Source organism: Mytilus galloprovincialis, chromosome 4 (assembly GCF_965363235.1).
Source record: "Mytilus galloprovincialis chromosome 4, xbMytGall1.hap1.1, whole genome shotgun sequence".
Taxonomy (NCBI): Eukaryota; Metazoa; Mollusca; class Bivalvia; order Mytilida; family Mytilidae; genus Mytilus; species Mytilus galloprovincialis.
The window spans coordinates 88,222,904-88,248,533 of record NC_134841.1 but is presented as its reverse complement, the minus strand read 5'-3'; the positions used below and the strand labels follow the sequence as shown (position 1 = coordinate 88,248,533).

Genomic DNA, 25,630 nt, shown 5'->3' with positions numbered 1-25,630 from the left:
AGAATCACAAAAGAATATAATCTATATGATAAATACTTCCCTGTGTTGTAGATATTTATTCCATATGGAATGAAAATTCATTGACCAAATAAGTAACATGAATGTAAGTATAAAATATTATATTAAATACTCTTACTATACAATGAAACACAGAAATCAAATTGATTAGTTTGATTAATAAAACAAAGGTTTGCTTTTTATTTATCAATTATTCCTCATATACTAGTATTTTAAAGAACACAATTTGTATAAGGTTAATTATTTTTGGTAGATATTGCTCAATCTTCAAAATGTCTTTTTTTAAAACTCTTCATTTAAAAAGAATTGAAATAGTAAAGGTTGGTGACTTTGCTTATAACCTTGAGTTATATTTTAAATTAATATGTTATAATATTTATAAGGAATGTTAAGACATTTCAGGCCATAATTGTATTTCCAGAGCAAATTTTTAGTGGTACTTTATTGATTATATTGATAAACAATGACACCAAAAATTTACTATAAAACAAGTATGGTTCAATCATAGATGTCGGAGTCGAAGTAAACTTTGTGCAGGATAGGTTTTGAAGTTAAATTCAGAAGCGAACCTGTCTGCTTTTTATGTGAATTTGTTTGTGTTCTAGAATCAGTAAGAGCAGGTTTACAAGTCAAAATGTCAAGTTACCATGCCGTACATGTTAGGACATAATCAATCTGTACATTCTGTATTTTCAAGAACAAAATGTTATGACAATTTAAAAGAATGTTCGACAAGTTTTATCAAAATATTCTGATAGTCAATACAATAAAAAAAAACATATGAGAAAGTGATTTACTAGGCTAAAATCTAAACTTAAGCTTAACAACTAAAGCCAATATATTAGTATGACAAACCTCAACTATGAAAGTCCTCACTTACCCAGAAGGAGTATCTATTCAGACAACGATAAACTTTTGAGGTAGTTGTGGGGTGGGTGGTAGGGTCTTAATTAAAATCTTTAGATTTCTGTATTTAATTTGTCAAAATGTAATTTATATAAGGCTTTTTTCAAAATTGGAAAAAAAATGGATTACCAGGTTTTTTCTTACGCTACATAATGTGCAAAGTTGCCAGATTTTGTATAGACTAATTTGTGCTGTGTCGTCTTAAACTTTCAGTGAGTTGTGAGATTTTGCTCAGTGTTGAAGGCCTAAAACTGACATTGAGTTGAGAGGTTTTTGCTCTGTGTTGAAGGCATCACGGTGAATTTGATATGTAAAACAGTACTAAAACCGCTGCTGTTTTTATGCTTTTTTTTCGTTATCCTATATCCTTTGTTTTTCTATTATTCATGAAGTTTCTCTTTTGTATTGTTTTACATTGTCATTTCGGGGCCTTATATAGCTGACTATGCGGTATGGGCTTTGCTCATTGTTGAAGGCCCTACGGTGACCTATAGTTGTTAATTTCTGTGTCATTTTGGTCTCTTGTGGAGAGTTATCTCATTGACAATCATGCCACATCATCATTTTTTTTTTATATCTTCTGTGTGTGATAAAATGTATAGAGTTTTAAGATAAAATTTGACATGATAGCTCTAATAATATGCTTTCAGTTAGAAAAAAGAAACAATAGGCCCCCGGATTCGTTTTCTTGCTTTATAATTAAACTAGAACACACCCGCGAAATCGCGGGCATTCAGACAGTGGTTGAAAGTATGCAAAGTGTTGTAGGAAGAATTTTGTAAAAGATTTAATGACTTGAGAATTTCAGGAAAAGTATCAAAAGTCATAGGTACTTGGGGACAGGAAAATAATATTTTTAACCCTCCTCCTTTATTTCCAAAATTCCTATTTCAATTTCATTATGAACATACATTAGTATATTATGAACATTCAAGTCAGTGGTTGTCGTTTGTTTATGTGTTTCATATTTGTTTTCGTTCATTTTTTGTACATAAATAAGGCCGTTACTTTTCTCATTTGAATTGTTTTACATTGTCATTTCGGGGCCTTTTATATCTGACTATGCGATATCGGCTTTCTGCATTGTTGAAGTCCGTAGGGTGACCTTTAGTTGTTAATTTCGGTGTCATTTTGTTCTCTTGTGGAGAGCAGTCTCATTGGCAATCATACCAAATCTTCTTTTTTTGTAATCAATAAATTTTTGTAAAAAATTTAATGACTGGAGAATTTCAGAAAAGGTATCAAAAGTCATAGGTAATTTGGGACCGGATAATTGTTTTTCTATCCCGGCTCCTCCTTTTTCCACACAAAAAAATACATTTTTTTGTTTGTTCTCTATTAATTTTAATAATACATGAATAATTTTAGCGCTTATCTGTGTATTATGAAATTTCATAAAAGAGGGGCGGAGGGGTCCTGATCCCGATATCCCGAGGTCCAGAATTTAATAAAAATTAAATATCCCGACATCCCAAAATTCGAAAAAAGAAATCCCGGATCCCGAAATGGTCAATCCTGAAATTTTTTATCTTAAAAGCACCCGTTCCCGACGTCCCGAAAAGGTGCTGCCCCTCCCCCTTTCATTCATTACTATAAATAAAGTGTATTTCTTTTTTACTTTCGATCCACGGCGGTCATTGATATATTATACAGACCCTCTCTATTTAATAAACTCTGTGACCGCCGTGGATAGTAAACTTGAAAATGATATCAGACAAAAAATACACTTTATTCGTAGTACAGTAAAACCTGTATAAACCGGCCGGCTACGGGACTATATAAAAGGGCCGGTTTGGACAGTGAGCCAGTTTATTCAGGTTTCCGTTTTGACCGGAAGTTAATGACTTGTGACGTCCGACATTTTGCATGTAAAAGTTCTCTCTGTTTGTAAATTATATCTGATTTGAATTAAAGTACTTTCACTTCGTTTTTCATTGTTTGCATTTGCATCATAATGCTCGAGTTGTTTGGATTGTAGGACGAAAGTTTCGATTTACTCCCATGATCAATAATTTGAAATGTTGGAATGGCCGATTAAAAAGCCAGAATATTTTCAAACGTAATTTCATCACTTTCGAAACGTTGTCATACACTGTACAATATCCATTGATTGTTGTCATCCGGGTGTTTTTCATTATCAAGGTCATTTGTTTAGGGGTTCACAACAGGGAACCCAGGATTTCGAAATTACGATGTGAATTTCTTACTCCGCGATTTTAATTTGTTTATCCAAGTTAAAACGTAAGTTCAATCCAAGATAAATTCGGTGTGTCTTTTCGTTTAATTGACACGTTTATAATATTTTAATAAATAATACAGCTCCCTACTGTACGATTGTAGGTTCACAGTTTGACACCTGACTAATTGATTATCACGAAAAGCCATATTGTATAAACAATGAAATATGTTTTGATTGGATATCGATCATTGAAATTAATTAGAAACCCGGTTTTGACAGGTAATAATTAATGTAATTAAGAGTATTGGGACTTCATAATTAGACCGGAATTCGGAATACACAGGGTCCGGTTTACAAAGGGTATTTTAACAAAGATTTTGAATGGAAAAATATGGGACTTTCATTTTCGGCCGGAATGGACAGGAAACCGGTTTATTCAGGGTCCGGTTTAATCAGGTTTGACTGTATATGTAGGTTCAAAGCATACAGAAAAACGCAAACCGGAAGTCTAATCTGACTTAAAACTTCGTCCAATGACGGAAACATATCCGGACGGCTTTTTTTCTCGTTTTTCTCCCAAAATAACTCAATCTGAATAATCATATGAATGGATGACAAATGCGATTATGCACTGTACCTATAGGACAAAGAGGTATGAAGATTAATGTACTGTGGAAAGAAGAGAAGCGACACACAAAATGAGGTCTTCTCGTTTAATAGTATAGATATATGAATTCACAACACATTCTTTTATAAAAATTGCTGTATCTGAGTTATTACCCTTTATACATGAGTTATGAGGCAAAGTTGAAAAAAATAATCAAAACAAAATTATCCTAATTAAAAAAACAAACAGCAATTAATATTACAAAACATAGATTTTTTTTTATATTAACATGAGAAGTCTTATAAATTTCACTTAAATATTACCCTCGAAATTTACACATTTCCTTAAAGATCTAGACCGATTGTCCCTAGCTACCTTTAAACCAAGGCTTCAATAGGTTCTGAAAATGGGACATGAGAAAAGCTAACGAGCAGATTAAACCAATTAACTGCTGAATTGAAGTTTCAATATCTTCTTGCAAGATGAAATATGTGTTTGTAGAGATAAAGTACAATGCCAAATAAAGGCAACAGTAGTATACCGCTGTTCAAAACTCACAAATCCATGGACAAAAAACAAAATCGGGGTAACAAACTAAAACCGAGGGAAACGCATTAAATATAAGAGGAGAACAACGACATAACACTAAAATGTAACACACATAGACAAAATCCCACGAGAATAACAAATATAACATATATATATAACATCAAAACCAAATACATGAATTTGGGATAGACAAGTACCGTGACACGTCTTATCGCAATGTGAATTTACACTCAAAAATAAGAGAAAACAAACGACACATAAGATAAAAATGTTGTATTTTTTCTTTGTGACTGTGCTGACGAATTGGGTTTCGATGTTGGCGACTTTGCAGCACTTACAGTTGCCCCTTCCGCATGGTTTATAACCTCCGATTGTTGATATCTCCTGTTTAGGAAATTAAGATGTTACTAGAATATCTTTGAGGTTTTTGGGTCTGTGGTAAGCCATAACGGGAGGTGATGGAAAAATCTCTTTTAAGGAAGGATCATTTTTAATAAGACGCCAGTGTTTGTGGACAATGGATGAAAGATTTGTCAGGTCAGGATGAAAGCTAACAACAAACGGGGTTTTATTTGTCTGGGCCGTCTTTTCTTTGTATTCAAGTAGGTTTGTTCTGTCTTTTTCTTTTGCTTTACCGAAAGCTTCTGAAATATTTTTGTTCTTATAACCTCTTGATTTAAGTTGCTGTCTGAGTTGCCCCAAACGATGGTTTAATTTTGATTTCGATGAACAAATCCGTTTTAACCTGATGGCTTGGCTGTACGGAATGCTCCGGGAGCATTGTTTCGCGTGACAACTCTTCGGAGAGAGAAATTGGTGTCTTTCGTTTTTTCTGTGTGAAGGTCGGTTGTAATGACTCCATTTTCTAAAGTTATGGTGGTGTCGAGAAACGCAATTTTCTCATTTGAAACTTCAGATGTGAACTTTATCGATTGATGAAAGTTGTTACAGAAATCGAGAAATTCTTGCAGACGTTCTGCAGTTTCGTTCCATTTGATGTCGATGTCATCTTTATAACGGAGCCAAGACAAGGGTTTGTATGGTACATTCGAAAGGATGCGTTCTTCGAGACTTCCCATGAAAATGTTGGCAAAAGAAGGTGTCATTTTGGTTCCCATACTGGTACCGTCAACCTGCAAGTAGTGCTGGTCGTTGAATACAAAATTGTTGTTTTCGAGCACTAGTCTCAGCAACTGAACCAGACAGCTTGTTGGGGATGTTTATCTTTACGATTATTCCATACTTGTTCACAAGCGACTATTCCTTCATTTTTGGGAATATTTGTGTATAAAGAAGACACATCCATTGATACCAAAATTGTGTTGTTTGGTAAGGGATTTAATGAATCCATTTTCTTCAAATAATCTGTTGTATCTTGAATGTAAGATGGCATTGTTCTATATACTTATATATATATAAAAGTCTATAAAAAGGACCAACCAGCAAATTTACTATGTACCGGATCGTCTAGAATAGGCGATACTATGCAGATAAGGAAAAAATTATATCAGTCTAAAGATTTGCACAACGGTCTTATTCAAAAGAAACTTGTTTATATGGTGCTACGATATATATATAAATATGGTGTATAACTCAATTCTACGATGAAGTTTCTTGATATTACAATTACACACCAACAATTGAAAGCAACCTAAAAATGTCCTTTGAAGCCTGATTTAACGATCAGTAACATGGTTACCATTTTTATTGATGTTTGAGGTGGAAAAGTAAAAAGATGGCCCAGTCTTCACTGAGTGGAAATTATCTATCGTTTTATATCCAGATAGTTTCTTCATCCGAAGACAGTTGATGCAATAAAAAACACTATTTAACTCAAGACAAATACAATGGAAAGATAGTCAAAATAGTATCTTAAACTAAAGACATATAGAATGGAAAATGGATAGTTTGGAATCCTAGGAGTGAACTATTGGAATACAAAGTTAAAAAGAAAAATAAAAGGACTCCATGTGTTCTTACTTACCACCCATCTCTCAAAAACAGCTTTGGTGTCATTCGTGAGCATTGGAAATCAGTTGAAAAGAATTCCAAACTATCCAAGATTTTTCCCGAGCCTCCAATGATAGCTTTTAGGCAACCTAGTAGTCTGCGGAACCTGCTGGTGCGGGCTGAAGTGTCTGATAATAGAAGTACTTCTGGAGAATGTCGTTCGTGTGAAGAAAAACGCTGCAAATGCTGCCTACAGATGCAGCATTCATCAACATTTCACAGTAAGGCAACCGAAAACAACTATAAGATATTTTGCAATGTTACCTGCAAAAGTATGAATGTTGTTTACATACTAGAATGTTCGGTTTGTGGCCTCCAATATGTTGGTGAGTCAAAGCAGCCTTTCCACAAACGCCTCAATGGCCATAGGAGTGATATCTCTAAGAAGCCACTTCTCCCAGTTTCTCAGCACTTCAGACAGTCGGGTCACAAACCTGATGACTTTAACCGCATGAAAATTCTAGTGATTGAACAGAATATTCACTGGAGTGATGCCCAGCGACAGGTTCGGGAAAGCTTTTGGATAAAGGAACTTAATGTACATCATCCAAACGGCATCAATAAGAAATACTAGCGTTTTTGTTTTTTCACTCATTTTTATTGTTAATATACACAGTCACGTATATTGATTTATAGTGTTTTGTTTATATTATGATATTCAGGCTTTTGGATTAAAAATCAATCGACCAAAACTTACCTGTATTATTACTGATCTATTTTTACACCTTATACATTATGTATCAGTATTGTTAAAACTTGTGACACTTGAAGAAGGCCATTTGTTGAGCCGAAATATTTGTCAGCACGATTTAATAACAACATTTTCGTATTATAACATCTTATATCAGTACCGTTGTGCAAATCTTTAGACTGATATATATATATATATATATCAGTCTAAAGATTTGCACAACGGTACTCAAATTTACTATGTTATATATATATATATATATATATAAAATGACTGAATAAATAGTCAACGATCAATCTTACAGGGCGATGGATCATGTAATATGATTCTGTACACTACAAAATATAATATATAACAAGTCAAAAAGGGTACAACATCACCATTAAATAACTATAAAATATACAAATATTAGATATTTCGGATAACAGATATCCTTCTTCAAAAATAGCACGATGTCAAATGAATCATGTCAATATATTCAAACTGTGATACTTTTTCTAAATCTTGAATTTATACAATTTAAGCGAACACCACAGACGCTGATACAATTTTAAAATTTCCAAACACGGCGCAAAGATTACTAAGATATGCCAAATGAAAGTAGTTATTTTCGTTGTGAACTGGCACAACTCTAGATTTCCGAAGGTTGTGACAGTTGAGATGTTATAACTACATTGAGGGCAGTCCTCAAACAAAAAAATCAAAAATGTCCTAACCGATCCAGGATGGTATAAATTAGACAACGGTAGGGCAATTACAACAGAAACTACATATTTAAGCCTCCCAAACGAATAGCAGTCTAATAATGATTGAAAAAATAAGTTTTATATAATGAGGTAAAATAATTGAACGTGGCAACGTACTTATACATCATCCCGAATCAATGGAAACCTGTAATTTAAACTGTTATTTTTAAAAATAATTTCGAACTGTAAAGCCAGTACTAAATCCGGCGTTGTTTGAAACAGGTGGTCACAGGAAAATGAAGGACTCGTTCTATGTTTTTTCATTTATGCCCTCTGGGGAAACTGTCCGTAACTTTCTTATCCAAAATCTTTCCCGAGCGACTCTGTCGACCTTCGACCAACCCTCGTTGTGGTCTATGATTGTGATGGTAAGGTTTTTTAGATCAGCTTGTGTGTGTCCAGGTGATCTCAAATGACGACTTACGGGTAGGTCGGGCTTGCAAGTGTAGTCACTTCGATGACCATTCATGCGTTTGTTAAATGGCTGCTCTGTCTCGCCAACATACTGCATGCCACATCGACACTGAAGGAGGTATACAACATTCTGGGTTTTGCAAGTTACATTGCAATATATAGTGTACACAGACCCAGTCGAGTGGCAAGTGAATGTTTGAGTATTCAGTATTTGTTGACAAGTCAGGCAACGTCTGTTACCACATGACTTGCACCATCCTGCAATTGAACAGCTTTTATTTGAGGAGACGTCAGCTCTAACAAATAAGTCTTTCAGACTTGCTGGTCTCCGAAAAGCTAAGACAGGAGGATTGGGGAAGATCTTGGATAATTTAGGGTGTTTGGCAATAGTTTGCCAATTGGCACGGATCAAACGTGAAAGGTTATTAAAGGCTGGATTGTATGTAAGAACAAACGGGACTATTTTGCTGCGCTTCTTCCGTTTTTACTGTAAGAGGTCATTGCGGCTGTTATTGTTAGCGCGCGCAAACCCCTTATCTATGTCCAATTTCTTATAACCTCGTTTTGTCAAAAATCCGCGAAGTTCCTGTAACCGTTTCGTGACAGCCTCCTCAGAGGAGCAAATCCGCTTGACTCTGAGAGCTTGACTGTACGGGATACTTTTTGTACAGTGTTTGGGGTGACAGCTTTGGGGAGAAAGGTATTGATGTTTATCTGTGGGTTTACAATAGAGGTCTGTTGATATGACACCGTCCTTTATAGATGTGGTTGTGTCCAAGAAAGATATCTTAGAGTCGGAAATTTCATACGTAAATTTAATTGAATGGTGGGCATTGTTTGCATGTCTGATGAAATCATCCAGTTTTTGTTGAGATTCAATCCATTTCATGTCAACATCATCAATGAAACGGAACCAAGACAAAGGTTTGGATAAAGATGCTGCAATAATTTGTTTTTCTAATTTGCCCATGAAAATATTGGCGTAAGACGGTGCCATTTTCGTCCCCATCGCTGTCCCGTTAATTTGAAGGTAATGGTCACCATTAAAGGTGAAATTGTTGCATTTCAGGACCAGAGTTAGTAGCTGGACTAAACATTCAGTAGGTGGTTCTAAAATGTTGCGAGAGTCCCATATTTCCCTACAAGATTGTATGCCGTCATCATGAGGTATGTTGGTATACAATGAGGTGACATCTAAAGTGACAAGGAGGGTTTCCGGAGGAAGAGGGTTCATGGATTCCATTTTACGAAGATAATCTGTAGTGTCTTGAATGTGGGAAGGAAGATTTTCTACATGAGATCTTAAATGAAAATCGACGAATTCCGAGATTTTCTCAGTCGGATGGCCGTTTGCGGATACAATGGGTCTACCAGGGTTGTTAACCTTGTGTATTTTGGGAAGAAGATACAATCGACCAGGCTTGGCATTCTCTGGCTTTAAATAACCAATTGTATCCTCATCTATGTGACCGTCATTGTACATGGTTTGTAACGCAGTGATAATTTTGGAGCTAAACTCGGAAGTAGGGTCATAGTCTAGCTTCTTATAAAATCTCTCATCAGAGAGCTGACGCACTGCTTCCGCGATGTAGTTAGCTTTGTCCATTATCACAACGGCACTGCCCTTGTCTGCTGGTTTTATCACAATATCATCTCGGTTTCTCAGCGATTGTATGGCTTTTTTCTCGTCAGGAGAGGTGTTGTAAAATGACGAGTACTTGTTGCTAGCTAGATGAACAACATCCGATTTGATTTTGTCGATAACATCTTCCAATGTAGCAGATTTACTAGGTTTTGGAATCCATGAACTCTTCTTTTTAAAATGCGGAATTATGATTTCTTCCTCCGAGTCAGACGTGTCTGTGTCTTCCTCATTATCCACATCTTTATCCTTGTTACCAAAATATTCTTTGATTCTGAGGGTTCTAGCAAAGTTATCAAGGTCATCTCCCAGTTTCATATTATCTATGCTATTGGGAGTAGGGCAAAAATTCCCAACAACACGGTTGTCAATTTATCCTCAGTCTCTTTATCTGAGGACGAAACTAAAGTCTTGTCCAAGGGTTTGAATTTTTGCCCTACTCCCAATAGCATAGATAATATGAAACTGGGAGATGACCTTGATAACTTTGCTAGAACCCTCAGAATCAAAGAATATTTTGGTAACAAGGATAAAGATGTGGATAATGAGGAAGACACAGACACGTCTGACTCGGAGGAAGAAATCATAATTCCGCATTTTAAAAAGAAGAGTTCATGGATTCCAAAACCTAGTAAATCTGCTACATTGGAAGATGTTATCGACAAAATCAAATCGGATGTTGTTCATCTAGCTAGCAACAAGTACTCGTCATTTTACAACACCTCTCCTGACGAGAAAAAAGCCATACAATCGCTGAGAAACCGAGATGATATTGTGATAAAACCAGCAGACAAGGGCAGTGCCGTTGTGATAATGGACAAAGCTAACTACATCGCGGAAGCAGTGCGTCAGCTCTCTGATGAGGGATTTTATAAGAAGCTAGACTATGACCCTACTTCCGAGTTTAGCTCCAAAATTATCACTGCGTTACAAACCATGTACAATGACGGTCACATAGATGAGGATACAATTGGTTATTTAAAGCCAGAGAATGCCAAGCCTGGTCGATTGTATCTTCTTCCCAAAATACACAAGGTTAACAACCCTGGTAGACCCATTGTATCCGCAAACGGCCATCCGACTGAGAAAATCTCGGAATTCGTCGATTTTCATTTAAGATCTCATGTAGAAAATCTTCCTTCCCACATTCAAGACACTACAGATTATCTTCGTAAAATGGAATCCATGAACCCTCTTCCTCCGGAAACCCTCCTTGTCACTTTAGATGTCACCTCATTGTATACCAACATACCTCATGATGACGGCATACAATCTTGTAGGGAAATATGGGACTCTCGCAACATTTTAGAACCACCTACTGAATGTTTAGTCCAGCTACTAACTCTGGTCCTGAAATGCAACAATTTCACCTTTAATGGTGACCATTACCTTCAAATTAACGGGACAGCGATGGGGACGAAAATGGCACCGTCTTACGCCAATATTTTATTGGGCAAATTAGAAAAACAAATTATTGCAGCATCTTTATCCAAACCTTTGTCTTGGTTCCGTTTCATTGATGATGTTGACATGAAATGGATTGAATCTCAACAAAAACTGGATGATTTCATCAGACATGCAAACAATGCCCACCATTCAATTAAATTTACGTATGAAATTTCCGACTCTAAGATATCTTTCTTGGACACAACCACATCTATAAAGGACGGTGTCATATCAACAGACCTCTATTGTAAACCCACAGATAAACATCAATACCTTTCTCCCCAAAGCTGTCACCCCAAACACTGCACAAAAAGTATCCCGTACAGTCAAGCTCTCAGAGTCAAGCGGATTTGCTCCTCTGAGGAGGCTGTCACGAAACGGTTACAGGAACTTCGCGGATTTTTGACAAAACGAGGTTATAAGAAATTGGACATAGATAAGGGGTTTGCGCGCGCTAACAATAACAGCCGCAATGACCTCTTACAGTACAAACGGAAGAAGCGCAGCAAAATAGTCCCGTTTGTTCTTACATACAATCCAGCCTTTAATAATTTTTCACGTTTGATCCGTGCCAATTGGCAAACTATTGCCAAACACCCTAAATTATCCAAGATCTTTCCCAATCCTCCTGTCTTAGCTTTTCGGAGACCAGCAAGTCTGAAAGATTTATTTGTTAGAGCTGACGTCTCCTCAAATAAAAGCTGTTCAATTGCAGGATGGTGCAAGTCATGTGGTAACAGACGTTGCCTGACTTGTCAACAAATACTGAATACTCAAACATTCACTTGCCACTCGACTGGGTCTGTGTACACTATATATTGCAATGTAACTTGCAAAACCCAGAATGTTGTATACCTCCTTCAGTGTCGATGTGGCATGCAGTATGTTAGCGAGACAGAGCAGCCATTTAACAAACGCATGAATGGTCATCGAAGTGACTACACTTGCAAGCCCGACCTACCCGTAAGTCGTCATTTGAGATCACCTGGACACACACAAGCTGATCTAAAAAAACCTTACCATCACAATCATAGACCACAACGAGGGTTGGTCGAAGGTCGACAGAGTCGCTCGGGAAAGATTTTGGATAAGAAAGTTACGGACAGTTTCCCCAGAGGGCATAAATGAAAAAACATAGAACGAGTCCTTCATTTTCCTGTGACCACCTGTTTCAAACAACGCCGGATTTAGTACTGGCTTTACAGTTCGAAATTATTTTTAAAAATAACAGTTTAAATTACAGGTTTCCATTGATTCGGGATGATGTATAAGTACGTTGCCACGTTCAATTATTTTACCTCATTATATAAAACTTATTTTTTCAATCATTATTAGACTGCTATTCGTTTGGGAGGCTTAAATATGTAGTTTCTGTTGTAATTGCCCTACCGTTGTCTAATTTATACCATCCTGGATCGGTTAGGACATTTTTGATTTTTTTGTTTGAGGACTGCCCTCAATGCAGTTATAACATCTCAACTGTCACAACCTTCGGAAATCTAGAGTTGTGCCAGTTCACAACGAAAATAACTACTTTCATTTGGCATATCTTAGTAATCTTTGCGCCGTGTTTGGAAATTTTAAAATTGTATCAGCGTCTGTGGTGTTCGCTTAAATTGTATAAATTCAAGATTTAGAAAAAGTATCTCAGTTTGAATATATTGACATGATTCATTTGACATCGTGCTATTATTGAAGAAGGATATCTGTTATCCGAAATATCTAATATTTGTATATTATATATATATATATATATATTTATTTGATTTTATATATTAGATAATAGATATAATAGATTTGAAGAATCATATTATGACTTAAAATCTAAACAGTATTTCTTTTGCATTGCAACACAGATACTTTTCATGAAAATTGTATTTATTTGGATTGTTTTATTGCAGTTGTTTGTACGAAGGTTGATTTTGATCTTATGGGTGGTTGCTCTAACGACAGAAAATGTGAACGGCTGTCCAGTGCAATGTTCGTGTTCATCAGCTACCAATGGTAGAACTGTACAATGCCAGACTAAAGAATTACAAAGCATTCCGCTAAACCTACCAAATGATACCTACCGACTGTGAGTCTAATTTAAAAAATCACAGAAAATATATGTCTTGCACAAGATAAATGGGTTTGTTTTCTTAAATACGATTGTATAAGTTGATCGCCAATAAATAAATGGCTTCGGGTTTTTACAATACTTTACTTATTACGTTAAACAATGGTGCTCAATATAAAGATAATGTGATGTGGTAGGACTGACAATGAAATAACTATCCGATTTGCATTGGTATGTGTATTAAATTATTTTGAAATATCCATTGTAAGGCTGAATTAAACGTTTTTAAAACAAAATAATGTATGGCTGTTTAAATATTTCTATCACAAATACTTATCTCTATTGCGTGATCTTGTATATTAGGTTCTAGCACCTTTAACAGCTTACCAGAATAGTTGTCTGTCTGTTCACATTTTTGATAATATTCACTCAAAAATACCTGATAAAATCAGACTAAAATAACACAATCCAGCAGGACACTTTACCTACTGTGTTATATCGTAACTGGTCGCTGAAATTATTACGATTTTGCTTAAATTCATTTCAACAAGAGTGCACACGCTGAAATGTCTCGCCTTCTTTACTAATCATTGATATTATGTTGATAGTCCTCAATATAAAGCTTTATTACAACTGTCACATAAACTTCACATTAATCAAGAAACCTAAACATTGAACAATGAACCATGAAAAGGAGGTCAAGGTCAGATGAACCATACCAGGTAGCTAAAAATTCTTCCATACAACAAATATAGTTGACCTACTGCTTATAGATTATGATAAACTGACCAAAACACAAAATCTTAACACGGAGCAATGAACCGTGAAAAGGAGGACAAGGTCAAATAAAACTTGTGCGACTCACATATAGATCATAAAATATTTCCTTACATCCAATATAGTTGACCTTTTGCATATAGAAATAGAAAAAAGACCAAAACTCAAAAACTTAACTTTGACCACTGAACCATGAAAATGAGATCAAGGTCAGATGACATCTGCCTGCTAGACATGTATACCTTACAATCATTCCATACACCAAATATAGTAAACCTATTGCAAACAGTATAAGAAAAACAGATCAAAACACAAAAACTTAACTATAACCTCTGAACCATGACAATGAGGTCAATGTCAAATGACACCTGCCAGCTGAACATGTACACCTGACAGTCCTTCCATACATCTAATATACAAGACCTATTGCTTATAGTATTTTACTGATTAAATGACTTATTGAATGGAGAGTTGTCTCATTCATTGTCACTCATACCACATCTTCTTATATCGATTAATTTACTTTTACAGTGAACATTCAGAATTAGTCTTATATTGAGGCTTTTTATACATGAATAAATAAAAAAAAACAGTAGTATACCGCTGTTCAAAAGTCATAAATCGATCGAGAGAAAATAAATCCGGGTAAGAAACTAAAACCGAGGAAAACAACGAATAACAGAGACACTGAATGGAAACATAAACACAAACGCCAACTAAATAATTTTTTCGAACCTACATGGAAATAACCTCATCATAGATACCAGGACTAAATTTTGTATATACGCCAGATGCTATTTTCAGAAATTAGGAAATAAGATTGTTTACGACCTTAATGCTGTGTCCACAGCATTTTAGGTATATTTATTTGCAATTTCCGTTATTTACCGGTTACTGAACTTAGATTTTTGTACAGTTGATAAGTGAATACAGTATGGGGGTTAAAAAAATTTACAAACCTTCGTAGAGTTCTATGAAACTTTGGCAAAAGCTTTTTAATGATAAACAGATAATGTCGGAAGCAAACATTTGAAAATATTTTCTTTTCACATTTTTTGTAGTTTTCTGATAGATGGATTTTTTTTTTACAGTTAACATTCAAATTTAGTCTGAGATTAAATGTTTTTGACATGATAAATTTGTATATGACAGTTATTTTCCATTCGTTTGATGTGTTTGAGCTTTTACTTTTGTAATTTGATTAGGGACTTTCCTTTATTTAATTTTCCTTGGAGTTAATATTTTTTATTTCACTTTTCAGGGTAAAGATTCGGTCTCAGTACTTAAAATCTTTCAATCCTTTATGGGTGGATTTTTCATTGATAAATAAAATCGAATAATACGCAATGAATTAGGTTGTTAAATTTGATGAATGCTTTTTTGTTTTGCTTCTTTATTACATTTTATTTTGTTTTTATAGTGATAAAGATGATAACAAAATGTTGACTGCTGTTACCTTATTTTTTACATTGTTGCCTATTGTGTCTGTTTGTTTTGTTCACGCATCGTTGTCAATACAATGGAATTTGATGCGACTGTCATACAAGTGAGAGGTTGAGCTGGCTATAAAAACCAGGTTGAATCTTCCATTTTCAACATAAGAAAATGCCTGTATCAAGTCAGGAATATGACAGTTGTTATCAATTCATTTGATTTGTTTGAGCTTTTGATTAGGGACTTTTCTTTTTGAATTTTCCTCGGAGTGCAGTATTTTTGTGATTTTACTTTTTTGTAAATCTTCATGGATTGTTATGAAACTTTGACATGCAACGGCTAATCTTCAAGACCAAAAATAGCATCTCAATAAAAGGTTGGTTTTTTTTTAATTCTGTATTGTACTGATAAATGAACTCCCTTTTATTTCAATATTACAGTTTTACACTGACAATAGCAATCCCAGGTAAGACACAGGGGTTTCGCGGAATCCCTTACGGATTTTTAAGTTATACGAGTCATGCATATACATTTGTATTTCAGGTTTGATTAAGAAAGAAAGTCTTTGGTGAAAAAATACGGTGATCTTATGAATACTTAATTAGCGTAACAAATTAAATTTAGTCAAAATACTGCAATGAAAAATGATGCAGTTTGAAAACAATATGATTGTTATGAATTTAGTTTTAATTTTTTTACAGTGTATTATATTTTTATTGAAGATATATCAATAGCAACTCAATATCAGTGATTCATGCTGGAGCTTTTATTAACATGCCATTATTGGACTTAATGTAAGTATTTGATCTAACATTGAGTTTATTTATTTATTCGACAAACTCAAAATAGAAGGGTTTCAAACAGGAATCATTTTTCGAACTTGAACAACTCTATAGCATCTCGCTTCCGGGCATGGTTGATAGCTGGATTTTTTTGCACAGCTACTCCCCAAATGTCGAGGACATAATAAAAAAAGAAGGGCACTGTATGGTCTCAATTTAACGAACTAACAAACCCTTTACGTATAGTCAGCTATAAAAGGCACCAAAATGACAAAATGCGTAAAATGTTCAACGAAAAAAACAACCGGCATGGTTTCTTATAAAATAATTAACAGATCGCAAAAATGACAGACATCAACTAACGACAACCACTAGACGAAGAATAGTTAAAGAATATAGCACGGATACACATGTTTTTTTATCGTTCAACTCTCTATACGTACGACAGAGGTGTAACAACACAACTCAATATCAATTCCGGAATTAGCTTATCGCATTAGATTGACAGCAATGTGCAAATGTAAAAATATTACATAACTGAGTGGACAATAGAGCAGATTGTAATCTCGAACAAAAATATGTCAACCGAGGCGAAGCAGAGATTTACTATGTTTCCTCGTGCTAATTGTAAACTCTTTAAACCTTTCAAGTTTTTGATCTAACTTAGTCATACAATATATATTTCAAACCAATGGAAATTTTTAAGTTTTTCAATATTAACAATAGTCGACAGATTCATGCGTGTATTTTTATGTTCTATTCGTATCTGAAAAAAAGAAAATACTGTTGGAGAGTTGCCTTACAGTGTTAATCACTTCTAATCTCTTATTAGAACTGTCAGAATAATCTGTCATAGAACTATTCTTTTAGGTAGAACTGACCAAATCAGTTCTAGGTAAAACTGTCAGGATCAGTTTTATGTAAAACTTTCAAAATCAGTTCTAGTCGTAGAACTGTCAGCAGAACTCACCAAATCAGGTCTTATCGTGTAACTGTCAGCAGAACTGACTAAATCAGTTCTAACCGTAAAACTGTCCGCAGAACTGTCTAAAACTGTTCAAGTCGTAGAGGTGTCACACCACCAATTACTCCCTCCAATTTAGAACGTATGTGAAAGTAGCCCTACTCTGACACAAAATAGTGCTTTTGATGTCCTTGTTTACTTAAACTAACCGACAAATTTGCAGAAATGAAACTTTTAGTGAAAGAAAAATATATCTAGACCATTTTGAGCCAAACTTAGCTTGTCTATGAGTTTGCATTAAAAATTGAGGATTAATGCGCTCCATAGTATACTAATTTAAGATTTCTAGAAAACCAGGGGTTAACTTTGGAGTACCTCTGTTCGCAGGTCAGTTATTTTGTTAGAAGGCTTTAAGGTATGGTGAAAATTGGCACGTAGAAAGCTGATACATGTACAATTCAGGACATACCTGGTTTCTATGAAGTTAAACTTATATCTAGAAAGCTGTGAAAATTGCAAAATTTGGTTGAACAGATAGGGACTTTTAATTGGTGATATGAGACCTAGAAATGACCAAACCTGTCAGGATTGGAGAACAGTTATGGACGTAACGAGAAATGATCAAAAAAAAGTGCTGTTATGAACATTTTGTAATATATTATTTTCTTTGGATTTATTTATATCTAAGACAAAGATTTCTTAAAACTGTTCTATGGATAGAACTGACTAAATAAATTCTTGCCGGAGATCTGATCAAATCAGTTCTAATCGTAGAACTGTTCTAGTCGTAGAACTGTCTAAAACTGTCAGGATTAGTTATAGATAGAACTGGTGTAATCAGTTCCATGTAAAACTGACAAAATCAGTTTTAAGTTTGAACTGTCTAAAAGGTGTCAGGATGGTCATAGAACAGTTCTCCTGACAAATGTGATAGGAGGTTAGTAGAGATCTCCACTGTATTTGCATTCATACCACATCCTCTTAATTTTAAATATAGATTAAAAAATATCATAGACAAGTAAAAGTACGTTTAGAGGACAACTGATACCAACATCTGTATGTGAGATTTTTAAAAGACTCATTGATGACCTTGAGTTGTTTTCTTCTCATTTGTCGGCTTGATGTCTAAACACATTCCCCCCGTTTTTATTCTCAATTGTTATAAGGTACAATTGCCTGTGTTCTAACACTATGATGACGTACTGTTGAAGTTTAACAAACACATCTTCAAATGACTTAAGATATCTCATTGATACAGCAAGGTCATAAAAAACAGTATAGAAGGGCATGATATGTTGGCAATGCAATGCCTAAAAAAAGGTAATGCTCAAAACGTAAAGAAAATATACATAAAACCGAAAATTTTAAATATTTGTGTACTAGTATATTGCTTCAACGATGATTTTCATATCTTTATGTAAATTTCTTTACTTTTCAACAACTGTCATGAATCTGAATAAAGGTATTTACATATTAAATACTAAAATAAATTGTTTACTGTATTTTTTCAAAGAAAATTATTTTTTCACTTAATAATTATTATACACAAACAGTGCAATAAAATGGTAAATATATAGATCTAAGAGGTCATGTCAACAAACATAAATAATTAACTTTGTTAAATAAGAGTACAATATCATTTAAGTATTAAAGATCTCATGGCTTTGCATGATGATTCTTGGGCTTGGTTCTTTACTATTCCACAGAAAATTAAGCATTTTTTGTTTGTAAGGGATATAAGCCGATAACAGTCCATTCTGTAAAATATTGGACCTTAATAAAAAAAAATACTTTTGAAGACAAAAGTTTTGCTTGCATGATACTTTAATCACAGTGCTTTCAAGACAAAAATATACGAATTGTATAACAAACAAATCACAGATAGACAGATTCAATCCCGTGCAAATGGCTGTGCTTTATTTAGTAAATTGTAACCTATTAGATATGTACAAAGATGAGAATATTGACAAAGATTTGACACCTACATTGGAGAAGCTAAATTACAGCATTATTTCACATTTTTCACATTTTGAAATTTTTATCTTATCCACTCCCCCAGACTGATGTTTTGGTCAAATACATAGCCTAGGATGTGGATTTGTTTATAAATACAATGCCAGTCCGCATTGGAAAAAATGAAAAAGAGAAAAGATCTTTCCTTAATCTTTCCTTTGCCAACAAAGATCTCGATGGCGTAAACTTAGGCAATATCCTTCATCATACATTAGTTCAATCGAAAATACCTCCTTATTTCAAAGATCAGTCTGTACCAATCATTTCTTATACCTATACCAAACCTTTTGCAACTAAAATTTTCAATTACAAACAGGTTTTGTAGGATTTCAATATTGACAATTTCAAATCAAAACCTCCGGATTGCACTTGTGCTAGTTCCCAATTCACATATAATCCGGCTGGCCACGTTATTACCGGTGACTTCAACATTGTTAATAACACTTCCCTTCGAAATGTGTTATTAAAAGGTCCGAAATATTGTGAGACTATTCCAACAATTGGAAATACAACTTTCAAATTTTCAATGCTCTTCAACTTTGTACTTAAATTACTTTATAAATATTTTGAAATGAGCGTCACAGATGAGTCTAATGTAGACGAAACGCGTGTCTGGCGTACTAAATTATAATCCTGGTACCTTTGATAACTATTTAATGGATTCAGTTAAGGATTATGCCAGGCAATGGGCAAAGCGCGAGAAGGAAGACGTAGACACTCTTTCAGAATGGATTAAGGCAGTGATGTCGTTGATACATATCAGAATTGAGAAACTGAATGGGTCTATCAATGCCCATACTACGTCAATCTTTAAAGACCCAAATGTTGCAAAACACTTATCCTACCTCCATGACAAATATGTTGTTGTCCGCGCAGATAAAGCCCCTAACAACATCGTTTTTTTGTGTGTAAAACTCATTACTTGATAAACGAATTAGGTATTAACAATTCACTTGGAAACTCAACATATACCCTCACGACACTTACCAAAGAGGCAATCCTGGATAATTATAGGTCTGTTCTATGTTCCTTTGGAATTTCAACCAAAAATGAAGAACTGGATCTTCCATCACTGTATTGAATACTTAAACTACATAAGTGTCCTTACAAACAACGGTATATTGCTGGGTCTTCCAAGTGCTCCACGAAACCTCTTTCTACATTATTAACATCTATTTTATCAGCAATCAAAGACGGGCTTCAAAGTTATTGTGAAACTGCCTATTTAAGAGGTGGCGTGAATCAGATGTGGATACTTAAAAATTCTAAAGATCTTTTAGAGTATATGCAATCTAACTCTCTTCCATCTTGTAATAGTATTAAAACATTTGACTTTTCTACACTTTACACAAGTATTCCTCCTCATTCCAAACTAAAAGACAATTGAAAGAGTTGGTATTGCTTTGTTTCATAAAAAAGAACGGCCAACGTAGATACAAGTATCTTGTCTGAGGAAGGGATAAATCCTACTTTGGAAATAAACTCATCATAGATACCAGGATTAAAAAGATCACTCTGATTCAAACAAAAAGTTCTCTAAAACTGACATTATCAAGATGCTTGATTTCTTGCTTGACAACATATTCGTTACGTTCGGAGGACGTGTTTTTTCAACAGACTGTCGGCATTCCAATGGACACTAATTGTGACCTCTCTTGCCGACTTGTTTCTGTATTATTATGAGGCTGACTTCATACAGGAACTTCTTATGAAGAAAGATAAGAAGTTAGCAATATCCTTTATCTCTACTTTCCGCTATACAGATGATGTTCTTTCACTAAATAGTTCAAAATTTGGTGACTATATTGAACGCATCTATCCCATCGAACTAGAGATAAAGGATACTACAGATACAGTTAAGTCGGCCTCATATCTTGACCAACATCTCGAAATTGACAATGAGGGTAGGTTGAAAACAAAACTTTACGACAAAAGAGATGCTTTCCAATTGTTAACTTTCCATTTCTAAGTAGCAACATTGCAGCAGCACCTGCATACGGGGTATATATCTCCCAATTGATACAATATTCTCGTACTTGCATGTCCTATCATGATTTTCTTGATAGAGGGTTGCTGCTTACAAGGAAGTTTTTAAACCAAGAGTTCCAAATGGTGAAGTTGAAATCATCCCTTCGTAAATTTTACGGACGCCATCACGAGTTGGTTGACCGTTATGGAATAACCGTTTCACAAATGATATTGGATATGTGCCAACAGACTATTGGAATCCCAATGGGTACCAATTGCGCTCTTCTACTTGCAGACGTGTTTTTATATTCCTGAAGCAGAATTTATCCAAGGGCTTGAAAGGAGAAAAGAAATTAGCCCAGTCTTTTAATTTCACCTTTCGGTATATTAATGATGTACTGTCTCTTAACAATAATAGATTAAGTGATTACTTACATTTAGTATATCCAAGTGAACTTGAAATTAAAGATACTACCGACACAGATATATCTGCTTCATATTTAGACCTTTTTCTCGAAATGACTACTGATGGTAGGTTGAATACCAAGATTTATGACAAACGCGAAGATTTTATTTTCCTATAGTCAACTTTCCATATCTGTTTAGCAACATCCTAGCGGCACCAGCATATGGAGTGTATGTGTCTCAATTAATACGTACTTTAGAGCTAGCTCAAAGTACGTTGATTTTGTTAAGCGAGGAATACTGCTTTCTCAAAAGTTGCTAAGACAGGGCTATAAACAAGACCGAAAGCTGAATTTTTATTCAGTCTATGTGGTCAAGTAGTCTAGAGTGTTGGAAACAGTGCTGGCGGTATTATCAATGAGTTCGAATCCAGGTGAGGAATAACAAATTTGCTTCCCCATATTTCCAGATTTAACATTATTGTGCTTATATTTAGAATAATTATGTATATATATATATAAATATATGAAGAGAATATTTATATTTGAACTTTAGCCAAATTAGCTATAACAAGGTGTCAAAGATAGAAAACAATGCTTTTGATGAAAGTTCAGGCTTGGAGAAATTGTAAGTATGATATATTTAATGTAATGATTTTTAAAATTTCCTCTAATAACCTTCTTTATAATTAAAAGTGATGTTTACAATATAAGTTCTAATTGATAAGAAATAAAAAAAAAAATCAGCTGTAACGTTTTAGTTTTCCATTAAAAAACAAACTGAATATATAAATTATACCAGGGGTTTATCCGTTTAGATGTAATAAAACGTACAGCTTATGAATTGTCTTAGTTCTAAGAGGACCTTGTTAATATGCCTTCTTAACGCTTGTGTACTGTATGCCTTATGTTACCATCAAATTTTTTAACAGCAACACTAAGAGTAGTAAATGTACTGCTTCTGCCTTTTAAAAATGACAAGAATGGTTCCCCGGTATATGATTTCATGCACAGTTTATTTCTATGAAGTCATTCAATATTTACTGAAATAGTTTCCCTTTTGCATAGCTTCACGTTTGTTTGTACTGTAAGGTTATAAATATATATATATCAATATGTCGTATTTTTTTAAAACTTGTTCATATAGTGCGGGAACAAAAACAAAATTCTCGATGGATTTGTCGTCTAGTCCTGAAACCCGTGTGATGTATTAATCAGGACATACATCCCTCCATTAGAAAACACAGTTATTTCTTTTTGTTGTTGCTTTTCAACACCTTTTCTTTCTGAAATGTTCCTGTACTTTCTTTTTGGGTTTATATGTTTGAATGCAGCCTTCGATTATTATAATATCGCCAGCAATCCTCTAAGTCACGGGATTTATCATGTAACCGCTCTTATCCTGCACACTCGAACTTTCGTTGATAAACACTTTTAGATGATCAACCCATAGCAGTTTTTTTTTCTTCTATCACTTTTGTTTCAAACGCCGTTCAAAATTATGTCCTCAGATTATGTCATGCATTTGCTTTAGCTGATAATGACCATGCATATCTAATGAACACGACAATTAAATATTTGTTTCCTTTGTTGAGTAAAAGTCTGCACATTGCATGATTTATGATGGTCGTTCATGCATAAAACAACACTAGTCATATATCACCTTGTAGACTGACATCGCATATCTCGTGTTGAAATTAGTTTCTTATATTCATTGTGCTATTTGTTTCTATCATAACAGTATCATTTAATTTCGCATCAACATTTTTCTCCTTCTCGCTCACATTCTTAACTCACATTTAATAATCTAACAAGTAATTAAAATTTAGAATGGAAATGAGGAATGTGTCAAAGAAACTGATCAAATTGTATCATTCCATAGAGAAGTTATGTTTGTTAATCATGTGTCCCCTGTCCACTGTCATGTGTATTATATGAATTTGGTTTGCATATCCTGGCACTGTTTTTAAGATCTTTCATTTATTTAATATTCCTAAACATACCGCCTACATATCAGACGGCTGTATTTACTTAATGTGTAACAGTGTCCAGTAGAAGAGGATATTCCGTTTTTGAACCCTTATGTCTGCCCATTTGCAAGACAAATAACATGCTGGTGAAGTCTCACTTAATCGTTTACTTTTGTATAAATACTATTTTCCATTCTATATGTCTTTAGTTTAAGATACTATTTTGACTATCTTTCCATTGTATTTGTCTTGAGTTAAATAGTGTTTTTTATTGCATCAACTGTCTTCGGATGAAGAAACTATCTGGATATAAAACGATAGATAATTTCCACTCAGTGAAGACTGGGCCATCTTTTTACTTTTCCACCTCAAACATCAATAAAAATGGTAACCATGTTACTGATCGTTAAATCAGGCTTCAAAGGACATTTTTAGGTTGCTTTCAATTGTTGGTGTGTAATATCAAGAAACTTCATCGTAGAATTGAGTTATACACCATATTTATATATATATCGTAGCACCATATAAACAAGTTTCTTTTGAATATAAACACTTCAAAATTTACCAAACACGATGATGCCGAGAAACCAATTGCAACAATTATCGTTTTCGAAGATATGAAACAATAACTAGAAATTCAAAATATGAAATCAAAATTAAGAAATGCAATACTTAGAAGAACAAAGAAATCACTGCAGTATGCACTTGAGTCAGTCACAGAATGATAACAAACGTTTTGCTCTCGTTACTTCTGTAACAGGTTTTGGCGTAACTGATTGTAATCGTACAATGTTTGAGAAAATTCTATCCGAATTATGAATCTAGGTATTCAGTGCATAGTGTGTTAATTTACGTTTTTTGATTGAGTTAAGCCTTCCAATTAATATTTTATCGTGTGGTTTTCTATGTTGTGATGTTATGCTACTGTTTCAGAAAAAGGGAGAAGGTTTGGTACCATTAACACGTTTAATTCCGCTTCAAATGTTTGCACCTGTCCTAAGTCAGGAATCTGATGTACAGTAGTTGTCGTTTGTTTATGTAATTTATACGTGTTTCTCGTTTTTTATATAGATAAGACCGTTGGTTTTCCCGTTTGCATGTTTTTTCACTAGTAATTTTAGAGGCCCTTTATAGCTTTTTGTTCGGTGTGAGCCAAGGCTCCGTGTTGAAGGCCGTACATTGACCTATAATGGTTTACTTTTATAAATTGTTAATTGGATGGAGAGTTGTCTCATTGGCACTCACACCACATCTTCCTATATCTATATAGTATCAAAACTGAATTATTAGAATAGAAGAAAATATACTGCCTGAGAACATGAGAATAAGAGTTTTTTTTTATCAAATTGTCCCATTTATTAATGAATATTAGAAATTTATTTATTTTCAATTTGATATGACTATAAAATTGAGAATTAAAATGGGGAATGTGTCAAAGAGACAACAACCCGACCTTAGATCAGACAACAGCCGAAAACCACCAATGGGTCTTCAAAGTATAGTTTTTATAACACATTGTTCACTTATAAGCACTCGAACGACTAAAGATACATGTAGTTGATAATATCTACAGACATATTTCTAACATTCAATTGAGTTAAATTGGCAATTAAATTCAACGCTGGACGTGCACAAAATTCAAGTAGCTAGTGTTATCGATATAAGTAGTATGTAATTCTATTGTGAGAGAATTTTTGTTTTATTTCTTAGTAATTGTGAAACAAATAATACATATATTAACATTTTAGACCGAATACAAGGTAAAAATTATCAAATTAAACTGTTAAAGATATTGCTTATGGAAATACAATATGGTGGATGTAATTAATAAAACAATACCACGCAATGTATAAGATGTGAGGTTTAACGTCAAACAATAACGCCTCAACAACACAAATTACTAAAGAAAACTAGAGGTCAACATGTTGTTTAGTATTAAACAGCTATACAATAGATGAATGTCATTATTTGCGAGAATATGAAATAGTTTATCAATTTTAATGATTTATTATATAGTTATATATTTAATTTTGGCTATCCATGTGTTGTAG

The 25,630-nt window shown here is 34.2% G+C and overlaps 1 protein-coding gene across 1 annotated transcript; it reads left to right on the top strand.

Annotated features, from left to right (window-relative positions):
• Positions 1-28: 28 nt before the first annotated feature.
• Positions 29-22,241, top strand: LOC143073776 (leucine-rich repeat-containing protein 3-like). The gene is made up of 4 exons (XM_076249532.1): positions 29-103; positions 13,110-13,285; positions 16,201-16,272; positions 22,166-22,241. The coding sequence occupies exons 1-4, from the start codon at positions 98-100 to the stop codon at positions 22,239-22,241; spliced, it is 330 nt and encodes a 109-aa protein (XP_076105647.1). The 5' UTR covers positions 29-97.
• The last annotated feature ends 3,389 nt before the right edge of the window (positions 22,242-25,630 follow it).